Source organism: Mirounga leonina, unplaced genomic scaffold (assembly GCF_011800145.1).
Source record: "Mirounga leonina isolate KUSES-001 unplaced genomic scaffold, KU_Mleo_1.0 Mir_447, whole genome shotgun sequence".
Classification (NCBI taxonomy): domain Eukaryota; kingdom Metazoa; phylum Chordata; class Mammalia; order Carnivora; family Phocidae; genus Mirounga; species Mirounga leonina.
This window is the reverse complement of record NW_023270757.1, coordinates 3,533,082-3,545,449: the sequence shown is the minus strand read 5'-3', so window position 1 is coordinate 3,545,449 and position 12,368 is coordinate 3,533,082. Positions and strand designations below refer to the sequence as shown.

General features: G+C 33.8%; 1 protein-coding gene across 1 annotated transcript in view; it reads left to right on the top strand.

Annotated features, from left to right (window-relative positions):
* CNTLN (centlein) overlaps window positions 1-12,368 on the top strand; it is a 262,849-nt gene that overhangs the window by 136,293 nt on the left and 114,188 nt on the right. The window contains exons 9-10 of the mRNA XM_034987908.1: window positions 7,395-7,516; window positions 8,972-9,091. Of these exons, the coding sequence (XP_034843799.1) occupies window positions 7,395-7,516; window positions 8,972-9,091 (242 nt within the window). The remainder of the gene's footprint in view (window positions 1-7,394; window positions 7,517-8,971; window positions 9,092-12,368) is intronic.

Genomic DNA, 12,368 nt, shown 5'->3' with positions numbered 1-12,368 from the left:
TCATCTAGATTACTCTTAGGGAGAAAAAGTTTTGATTTAGATTTTGTGTGCTGTAGAACAAGATATGGTTTAGAGGAATCTAAGCTACAATTAATATTTTTTCTGCCTTTTCACTAAACATCAAGTTAATTTATATTTATGCAGAGTTAGACTGATAGTTCTTAAAGGAAGGAAAATTATCGTCTGTTGATTGACGGAGAGACAGAGATTGATTATCATCTATCATCTACCAAAAATAAAATGATTAGATGACATCAGCTTGCTAACATTTAGCCTACTTGAAATGTATACACCTGCAGTCTTTTTTTTTTTTTTTTTTTTTTTAGTAATCTCTACACCCATCGTGGGGCCTGAACTCATGTTTGGGATAATACCCTGAGATTAAGAGTTGCATGCTCTTCTGACTGAACGAGCCAGGCACCCCATACCTGGAGTTATTTGCTCATTCATTGGTTTACTCAGTAACAACTTACTAAGCAATGCAGTTAGCCAAACAAGTCACTTGTACAACAAGAGACAAGATAACTGTCTATCATTCAAGACCCTAGTTAACAAGATACTGCATGAGCAGTTGGAATCTAGTATCTTAGCATAAACATGGGAGTACCCACAGGATATTAAGAGCATATTTGGGAAGCCAGTTTATCATCTTCCTCCTTTTGCATAATTCTTAAAATCACATCCTGTATTAATCTGGTTTCTTTAGAGAAACAGAGCCAGTAGGATATAACCCTTTAGTCTTCCCTAATGAAACATTGTTATCCTGAAAAATATCTGTATCTATGTCCATATATCTATCTACCCGGAGAGGGAGAGAAAGAGAGACAGAGACTGATTTACTATAAGGAATTGGGTCATGCAATTATAGAATTTTAGAAGTCCAGCATCTCCGGCTGTGAAACTGATCACGAGAGCCAGTGGGTTAGTTAGTCCAAAGGCCTGAAAACCAGGAAGCTGATGGTGTAAGTTCCAGTCCCAATCTCAATCTCAGTCCAAAGGGACAAGACCAGTGTCTTTCTTATGTAGCCTTTTATGCAGTGAATTGAATGAAGCCTATCACATGGGGAAAGGCAATATGCTTTACTCGTCTGATTCAAGTGTTCATTTTCTACAGAAACACACTCACAGATACACCCAGGAATAATGATCAGTCAAGTTACACATAAAATTAACTATCACATATCCCCATTCAATAGTAACATCTCCACTTATTTGTCCCCAAAACTCTGAGTCCCTTGTTTTTGGTAGGAAAGAGTAGAGCAGTTCAGACATTTTTAGATCTATCCTCTTCCACCTTTTGAATTTCTAATTTCAGAAAGAGTCTCAGAAGCATTATATTAACTTTTCATTCCTTTCTCCTAATTGCTCTTTTAGATGAGGCCTCAAACTTATTTTCAGAGTAAAATTCTGTCTTCACACAATTTTTTTCTTTTTTTCTTTTTTTTTTAAAGATTTTATTTATTTATCTGACAGAAAGAGACACAGCGAGAGAGGGAACACAAGTAGGGGGAGTGGGAGAGGGAGAAGCAGGCTTCCCGCGGAGCAAGGAGCCTGACGTGGGGATCGATCCCAGGACCCCGGGACCATGACCTGAGCTGAAGGCAGCGGCTTAACCAACTGAGCCACCCAGGCGCCCCTCACACAATTTCTTTTTCATTTATACTTTTTCTGTATTCCTTTTTCAAATCAGTTGATGATAATATGAATTTCAAAAATACATTTTCTTGCACAGATTTACAAGATAAGGGGGAAAATGCAAGCAAATTTTTTTCATTGTATCTTATCATTTAGTAGGAAAGGATTTATTTTAAAGGAGCAAAATAGTTGAATGAAAAAAACACTATCATCAAGAGCATTTATGAGATGAAGTGGGTAAACAAAACCTATAAAGTAAAAGCAATTCCAAAGAGAGTGACTGGGTCTGGGATATTTTTTCATTTATGGCCTCTCTTTAGTAAGTATACCTGTCTTATTTAGTAAAGATAGAAAACTTCATCCAATATTTCCCTTAATTAGGGTATAATATTAATATTATTACTATTACTTAAGTGCATGAGAATATGAGATAAGAAAGGAATTAATGATGTATCTGTATTAGTTTCCTAGGGCTGCCATGACAAACTGGCTGGCTTAGAAGAACAGAAATTTATTATTCAAAGTTCTGGAGGCTAGAAAGTTCCAAACTCAAGATTTCAACAGGATTAGTTCCTTCTGAAACCTGTGAGGGAGAATCTGTTCTGTTTCTCTCTTGTAGTTTCCAGTAGTTTCAGGTGTTGCTTGGCTTATAGATGGCATTCTCCCTGTGTCTTCATACTTCACCTCATCTTTTCTCTGTGTGTGTATGTCTGTCTCTCTATGTCTAAATTTCTCCTTTTTAAAAAGACACCAGTCGGGTGCCTGGGTGGCTCAGTCAGTTAAGCATCTGCCTTAGGCTCAGGTCATGGTCCTGGTCCTGGGATCAAGCCCCACATGGTGCTCTCTGCTCAGTGGGGAGCCTGCTTCTCCTTCACCCTCTGCCTGCCAGTCTTCCTACTTGCACGTACTCTCTCTCTCTGTCAAATAAATAAATAAAATCTTTAAAAAAAAAAAAAAGACACCGATCAACTAGATTAAGACCCACCTTAATGACTTCTTTTTAACTTCATTACTTCCATAAAGACCTTATCACCAAATACAATCACATTTTGGGGTAGTGGAGGTTAGGATTCCAACATACCTTTTTGGAGGAGATTCATTTCAACCCCTAACAGTGTCTTATGGTTTTTAATATGCATTTGTTGATCATGGTGCTCCTTTTGTAGATCATAACCCATTAATACATGTAGAATTTTTGTCATGGCTTTTCCCATATTGGTATTATATTGAACACTGCTCTGCCGGAAGCTAATGGGACAATGGCAGAGAAAAATGTTCTGTGCTCAATTATCATAGGCAGTGGATTAAAATCTTTCATTTTTTTGTGAGCTGTTAAGATATCAATGTGCATGGTGAATCTGTAGCAAGGTATAGATACCTTATTTCCCAGATTTACTTGATTATATTATACCCATTAATGTTTCCCAAAGACTTCTGTTCCATGGAAGTCACTGTGGAAAACACTGCACTAAACACATGCTCCATGGCACAGTAGATATCTTTCGGTCCCAAGTTGATCAACTGAGGGGGACTGACGGGAGAGAGGGACAAATAATCTTCACCAGATAACCTCCACCATGGAACATATGTAGGCACACACTGATATATTGAGATGATAGTCTTTATTATATCAGCAGTAAGTAATGCACATTATTCTAATACTAGTAATGAATCCTGTAAAAATATTAATACATTACCTTGCTTAGCTTACTTTTGTGAATAGTTGTACGTTTTCAAGATGGATGGCCAGTAGTAATAGAAGAGATGAAAACTGTTATTCTAAAAATCCCACCCATTTCCAAATCCTAACTTCATAAGTGTAGTGGACTAACAATTTATAAAGTATAATTTGGAAATCAATGCATCAGAGCTTTATGAAATCCTTTACTGTCCTTGGGATCACTAATGCCGTGAATCTCTGCTTTATGAACTTTAATGCATTTGACAATTTAGTTCTGTTAGCACTTTTCTATACTGTTTAGTAACATCAGTATGTCCTTTGAATACAGTTTATATGTCCTTTATTTTTCAATGTCTAATATGCATTCTTCATACATTCAGCTTTATATACTCTGCTGAAATTAAATATCCATGGGATCCTTGGTATTTTATAAAAGTTGTTTTTTTTTTTAACTTTTTAAAAACTTTGCTATCATTCTGTGAAGATTGAGCCACTGTTTTATTAACAGGACTCATGCTCTTAGTTTGCCTATGTCTGTCAAGGAGGCTTTCACCAAACTGTAGTAGATTAGACCAAGAATCATTTTTGTTCTTATGAACTCATAAATGGACTTGCAAGTATCATTGAGGCAAGTCACATGATACAGACTTTCTATTTTCTATTTTCTAGTGTTTTAGTCATTCAGATTTGTTTATATACAGAAATTAGAGCCTCTAGTTTAACTAGTTTAATTGCAAAATATAGGGAAGGTAGTCAGTAAATGTTTTATTGAATGATTTAATAAATGGACCTAATTCAGTGACTGCCCTTGCGATATTTTTGTGTGTATCTTCTTGGGCAAATGTAGTTATTAGTGATATTAAATGTATCTTTCAGTTTTTACTTCTGATTTTGTTGTAAGATTTTTGGGTACAGTAGTATTTCCCAAATGAAGTGCTACTGTTTTGACTTAGGCTATTAAGTTTTTGATTATTCTTTTTACACATTAAACATTTCTTTTGAGATATCTAACTTTTGCCTGGAGACTTCTGCTAAATCTGTTCTTGCACTAGAATAAGGAAAAATGTTTTTCTTTGGACATATATTATCTATCTTACATTTCTATAAAATTTTGTCTATTTCTGAAGTAAGCCAAAGAACAATAGTCTCTAAGACTAATTTAACCCATGTGTGTTACAATTTGATAATAGCATTCAGAAAGGACATTTAAAAGTAATTATTATAAATTATGCTTATCGAATTGATTTGTCAAATAATCTCTAGTTTACTTTCATTTTTAATAGTTTAGATCTTAGTAATTTTATAAGAAATATGTAAACACTCTAGCATTAGGCATAGTAAATTGTGAAGCATGTAAAATTAAAGCAGAAAGCTCATCTATAAAACTGCTTTGCTATAATCACTACCTAATGGAGGGACCACCTATTTCAATTACTATAGCAAAATCAAAACTATTTGCTAATATAAATATATTACACTGAAGTTTTAGGAAGCAGAGGTGCTTTGAGTGCTTTGGTTAAGTACTGTGCCTAGTACAGAGCCTGGCACATTGTGAGTGACTTATAGGACTCAGGAAATTTTTATTGAGTCTTAATCTTTGGTTTAATAGCATAAGGTAAGTTGATTTCTATTTGAGAACTAAGGAAAACCTTGGGTATAAATTCAGTAATTAATGGTAGCTGAAGTGGTACTGAAAAAATGCTAAAATAATGACAGTACTAACAATAAGAAACTCAATTTGTTCCATTGATTTAACAGGATTTTTGTGAAAGGCAACAGAAAAAAATCTGGATATCCCATTTTATTAATTTTACTTTTGGCAATTTTTTAGGTTCTATTTACTCAGTTTCTAGGGACTCTTAACACAGACTTTTAATGATTCCAAAACGCTGCATTTGTATTAATAATTTTAAAGAAATTCATTGTAAACTAAGAGTTTATGGGGAAGGAATTTGATTCAATGACGAATAATTAGAGAAAGCTATTAGAATTTAACAAAGTACTTAACTATGTTTATTTGAAAATTGTGTTTTGACACAAATCTTTTCTAGTACCTATACATTTCTTATAATTAGATTATTAATAATTTGTAATATGTCCTGTTTAAAATCCTAATAAATCTTATTAGTTTTAAGGAATCCTAATAAACATAATGAACTTATGTTCATTTATGAGAAGGTAAGAGCATTATTAATTACTTTTCTATTTGGTTAATTTAAATTATTTCATATACTTAGGATTAGAAAGCTTATTGTTTAAAGAAGTGAAGTTATATTTGGATTTTTAACAACAGTAGGGAAAACTCAAGGTCAAGGCTAAATCATTCATTGGTCTTAGAAGAAGAGAGATATAAATAGCTTTATTTTGAAGATGGAGAAACTGGTACATGCTGAATTTAAGTAGCTATGTCAAGATAAAATTTACTAACTTTGAGCAGCAAGACTTGAACTCTTATCAGCACTTAACACTCTGCATGTAATAGGCTCTTAATATATGGTTCTTTAATTGAAGTGAACAAAATTCAATTCAGTATCCTGAATTTTTAACCGTGGTATTAAACCATGCTACTCTTTAGCAAGTTTGTAGTTTCTGTGATCTGTATATCTTCTAAAACTCTTCAGGATAACATTTATTCTGATTGTCCCTTTCAAGTGATGCCATTCCCATGCTTTTTCATCATGCACTTCCATTTCCAAATGGCATACAGACGGCTTGGTGCACAGGACTCAAATACTGCTTAAGAGATTTATTGAAGTTATTCTACTAGGCCTATATTCAAACTAGAATGACAAAATACCCATATTGTTGAGACAGATAGAATTGCAGTAAAATAATACAAACTCTGTATTATCTTACAGTTGAAATGAGAGGTAGATGGTCCAGGAAACTGTGAATTTGGCTTCTTAATAATAAGGACATCAGTTAATACCTGGGAAGGGGAAAATGAAAGAAGCTAACTTTTGCTTTGTGCCTCGATAGGGCAAGCACAGTACCAGGGGCTTTACCTGTATATTCGCTCATTCAATTTAGTCATCATAATTTAAATCTCTATGCTCTTTTCCACATTTTACAAAAAAAAAAAAAAATTGAATTAATTTAAATGGTGTTCTTAAGATTATGTAAGCTGCTAACATGAAAGAGCTCCAAGAATAGAATTCAGATTTTTCTAACTGCCATGAGCCTACTCATGTCACCTCACTATAATATTACAGAGTACCTACCTGTTGCCTCCACTAAATAAGTATACAAGTTCCTTCATATAGAAATATAAAAGGTTTAAAAAACAAATTTGAAATTCACAATGGCTAAAAATACTCAAGAAGTTACTTACTTTACTTTGAGAAACACAGTGTATAAGTAATATAAATACATCCCCTAAGAACTGAAAATTTGGCCTTTATAAGTTCATTTTGTGGGTATATCTAAAAATGAAGATGTATTTCATGCACTCTATTTAGAACATGTAGAAGTTGTTGACTTTAATTGTCTAACCTAGTAATGTTTTTATGACCTCTTCAAGAATACAAAGCCCAGCTCTCACATTTCAATTCTGTATAGTACAACCCAGAAGGTTAAACTCTGCTACTTCAGACATAGGTCCAAACTGATTTTTTCCTCCTATGTAATCCTTTTGCTTTATATTAAACTAATCGTGAACCCATGGGTAGAAGCATTGATCTTACTATGATTAGTGTTTTTACACTAATTACATATGTAATTATAATTAACAAAATAACAAAATGTGTTATGTATGGACAAATCCTTTTGTGGAAAGAGAAAAAATTCTGTAAAACTGGCTCATAAATATTTGTATGTGTACTAATTGACAACAGGGAAAGGAATGAAACTAATTTTGAAATTACTAGCAGCTTAAAAATGCAGTAAATGGGTTGAATTTACCAAGCAAACCTATTTTGTGATTTTAAGAATCCTTTTCTTCTGCTTAAATAAGTATTACAAATTAATTTATGTTTCCCATTTTCTTTCAAATTTCATATTTAGATGAGTAACCTTTTATTTGCAGCATTATACTAATACTTTCTTTAAACTTGTGTACTTGCTTTTTTGTGTTCTACAGAGCCAAGAAAATGATGAGCTAAGAGATGCCCATGAAAAACGCAAGGAAAGGCTACAGATGTTACAGACCAACTACAGAGCAGTAAAAGAGCAATTAAAACAGTGGGAAGAAGGCAGTGGCATGTGAGTTACATAGCTCATAAAGGCATTTCCCTAAATATTAAATGGAATGGAGTAGCATCATATAGGTGTTTTAATGGCTTTTGTTTGCTTTTAAAGATATTATTTGGTATTCAAATCTTTATTGTGAATTTTTAAATAGATAATATAATAAATGAAAACAGATAAATATGCTAGCAATAACTATAGATTTTCCTATCATTTGCAGAATTCATAATGTAGGTGATTTTGAATTACTATGTACATTTTCTTTTTTTAAATTTTATTTTATTATGTTATGTTAATCACCATACATTACATCATTAGTTTTTGATGTAGTGTTCCATGATTCATTGTTTGCGTATAACACCCAGTGCTCCATGCAGACTATGTACATTTTCAATATCAATAGAGTAGCTTAATAAAAGTAGATAACTTAATGCAAAAATAGTGCATATCCATATGATTGAAAAAATCAAATAAGTAAAATAATGGTATTACAAAGTTTGTAACTCAAACAGTATTTAAGTTTTAATTGAAAGACAAGAGAAATAGGAAATTTACATATATAGTTAACTCTCTGAAAACTACTTCAACCTAGTATGCAATTTGAAAATCTTTACTATCCATCAGTTTGTTCTGCAGCTTATCAGAATGAATTGGCGGTCTCAGTTCAATTGCTCTGAACAGGTGTTCAGAACTTGGTTAGTCGTAAGTGGCTCCCTTGTTAACAGTATCAACAGAGGGCAAAGGACTGAATGAGTACAGAAAATCTACTACCCTCTCATCTTTTGAGATGGATCCTTTAGGGCAATGTTGATGATACACATTGGTCTGTTCTGTAGAGAAATACTGTTTCTAAATTGGCCAGTACAGCACTTTTACAAAATAAAAATGAAGAGTTTGTTTTATGTACAGAAAATGAAAACATAAAGGGCATTTGGCATGTTTTGTAGGTAATTGTCACGTCTAATTTTTTCCTTTGAAGGATAGGAAGTGTTTCATATCACTTGTCAGTAAAGTAGTGATAAAGCAATTTGTCCTACATTTAGCCTCTGCTCACCTAACTTTAGTAGTCACTGGAAGTGTGAAAACTACTTTCTGACATATTTACTGATAATAGCGTGTTTTAAGATCGAGCACATAATACTACATTCAGATTGGTTGACAACAAATTCTCGATGAGTTGATTGTTTATAATCCTTTTTGAGAAACTGACCATCCTGCAATATATGTTTTATTATCACTAGAATGAATCAGAGAAATCGACCTAAGACTATCATATGTCTGCCTAAAAGTTTGCTTTCCACAGTAGCAGTTTAGCCTTTTGGAAATTATGACATAGGATTTTAATTTCTGTACACTTAGGTTTTAGGAAATTCATTCCATAAATAGTGGGCTTGAATTAGGGAATGTATAAATGAATTTTCACTGCACTTTGAACATATTAAGGAAGAAAACAACTTCATTTTAAAATAGGACTCATATCAGAAAAATAAAGAGAGCGGATCCCCAACAACTTCGACAAGAAGATTCTGATGCTGTATGGAACGAACTGGCCTATTTCAAAAGGGAGAACCAGGAGCTAATGATTCAAAAGTGAGTTTCTTTTTTAACAGTATGGATTTACATAAACATTTAGGAGAAATATTTTGTAGCTTAAAGATCATGAGAGAAATAGCTTATAAAATTTGAAAATGAAATAATCTGGCTTTTGTTAATAAAAATTAAAAAGGGCATATATGTATATATATGTATAATACAATAACAAGTTGCACATTTGCTAGCTCTAGCCGAAACTGTAGAATATGATCTAGGGATTGTGTTAATTAATGGGGCTCTCATCTGTTGGAGGTGTCGCTCTTCATTAGCCTGTATTTTAGACACTGCCGTGCTTCATTTTTGGAATGAGGTGGAGAGGGGATAACCCAGCCAGCCATCCTTGTTTGATCTCCTAGATACATACGCAATGCAGAATGCCTGCGCTCTCTTGGTTCCCTGCCCTGTCCTGCTAATCCCAGCTGAGCTCATTATGGTGTAGCCTTGCTGCTACTCTTGGAGCCAGAGCTGTCCAAGCTAATTACTGGTAGCAGCAGAACTGCCTGTTAAGGGTCTGGTATGGATCTGCTAACATGGTCCTTGGTAGTGACCTGCAAAAGACACACGGGAATTGCTTTCTTTCCTGCTGTGCACTGCCTGTCCTTTGGGCTTAACGCTGATCCCTCCACATAGGTCTTTTAGCTGCCCTAAGTATAAAACTTGATGAAGGATACTCATATTTTAGAAAACATACAGTTTTCTTCCTTGATCTTATAATTCACAGGCTGTTACATTCAGCTTGGCAAAGAAAGAACACATATTTTTTTTTTGGAATATAAAGGACTTAGACCAACATAATTAGCCTCTTTTGCTACTTAACTATTTCTTCATTGAGAGCTAATTTTTGACATCCACACCCTGCAATTTTTTTTTTTGAAAACCTGATGTCTTTGAGATGACTAGATGACTGGCATCATGTGGCATCATATAATCAAATATCATTGAACTTTTTTAGATGTAAATCAGAATCTTACTTTATATATTACATGGTAACACATGTAACTTTAGATTATACCTTTTCCATGTAATGATAAACTTTTGAGAAAATGATGTATCAGATTATGTGTACTTCGAATTACCTCTTAAAGTACACTGTACTCTATTAGTGCTAAATCTGATGCTAATGATGTCTCGTATCTTAAAAATTATTTCTAGATTTGTCCAGAAATAGTTCCTGACCATTTTAAATAGCTTTATTGAAATGTAATTCACCATATAAAGTGAATAATTCAGTGGGTTTTAGTATATTCAAAGAGTTATATCCATCATCACACTAAATTTTAGAACATTTTCATTTATCCCCTCCCCAAAACCCTGCATCACTTAGCCCAATTCTACCACCGCCCTCCCTTCCTTAGATGACCAGTAAGCTACTTTCTGTGTCTATAGATTTACTGGTTTTGAACACTGAGAAATTCATTAGATGATGTTATAATTTTTGCTTCAGCTGTCAAACAATTTTAAAACTCAAAAGAAGGATATTTTTAACTTTTCCATTGTTATTCACTTCTGACCTTCCAAGTTCTCCTCTCTCTTTTTTTTTTTTTTTTTTTTTTTTTAGTCATTTTCTTTCTGTTTGAAGAGTTTTCTTTTAGACTTCTGTTTACGGTAAGTTGGCTAGGAACAAATCCTCTAAATTTCCTTTATTTAAAATGTCTTCATTTCAGCTTCATTCCAGAAGAATGTTTTCACTGATTAGAGATTTCTAGGTTAGCAACCTTTTTCTTTAGAACTTGAATAATATGCCACTTCTATGGTTTCTGATGAAAAATACATTGTTATTTGAATTGTTGTTCCCATAAAGGGAATGCATCCTTCTCTTTAGCTGCTTTCCATCATTTTCATTTGTCTTCACTTTTCAGAAGTTTAATTATGATATATCTTGGCATGGATTTCTTTTGGTTTATCCTGTTTGGGATTCTCTAAGCTTCTTGAAACTCTAGGTTTGTGCCATTTTTCAAATTGAGGAATTTTGGTCATTATTTTTTTTTAAATACCTTTTTCAGCCCCACTTTTCTTGTTCCTCTCATTCTGGAACTCTATTTTCATGAATGTTAGATTTTTTTAGTGTTGTCCTGAGGTCCCTGAGGCTCTGTTCATTTTATTTTTTTAGCCTGTTTTATCTCTGTTGTTAAAACTGGGTAATTTCTATTGTTCTGTCTTCAAGTTCACAGATTCTTTCCTCTTTCATCCGTCACCCTTGATATTGAAGTCATGCATTGAGTTTTTTATTTTGGTTTTTATGATTTTGAGTTCTAAAATTGCCATTTGATTTTTCTTTATATCACCTGTTTATTTGCTGAGACTTCCTATTTTATTTGTTTCAGTATCATTCATAATCATTCATTGGAGCATTTTAATCATGGCTACTTCAAAATCTTTGTTAAGGCGTGCCTGGCTAGCTCAGTTGGTACAGTATGCAGCTCTGATCTCAAGAGGGTTGTAAGGGTTGTGAGTTTGAGCCTCATATTGGGCAAAGAGAATTACTTAAAATAAAATAAAATCCTTGTCAAGTAATTCTGACATGTGCATTATTATCTGGGTGGTGGCATTTTTTAATTAGAATTTCTCCTTCAAGTTGAGATTTTCTTTGTTTTGGGTGTGATGAGTGATGTTCAGTTGTCTCCTGGACATTGGGGGTATTATGTTTTGAGACATTGGATCTTATTTAAATCTTTTATTTTAACAGATCTCTGATGACATCATGCCTAAGGGGGAAGGTCAGATCATTACTGCCAGGAAGGGATAGGAGTCTTAGCTCCTAACTTGACCCTTACTGGCACTGCATTAAAGCGTGTGTGAAGGGGTGCCTCATTACTGCTTGATGAGGGTGGCTTCTCATTTGACCTTTATTGACAGAGATAGCAAGGCTACTTCTTTTTTTTTTTTTTCCTTTCCCTTTTCCCAGGGGTATATGGCTGGAGTAGGGTGGGTATTGTTAATTAAGATTTCTGTCCTGCCAGTTTGCCCATTTCTCAGTTCTCTGGCTAGGGAGAGCAGAATTTCCTTGAGACTTTTTTGTTTGTTTGTGTCCATTGGCATTTCTGGGTTGTGGATTTCTCCAGTACCTACTTTGAGATACTTAGGAGGAAAGAAGAAAACCAGGGAATTTATCACTGTGGGTTGTTCTTCTATTCCTATGGTCCCTTTGGGTCCTTCTTCTTCTCCCTGCCTTTCAGAGTCTTCTTATATTTGTTTTATGTATCATGTTCAGGGTTTTTGTATTTAATTAGTGGGATGAATAAGTGTAAACATGGAACTAGAAGTTTTAACTTGT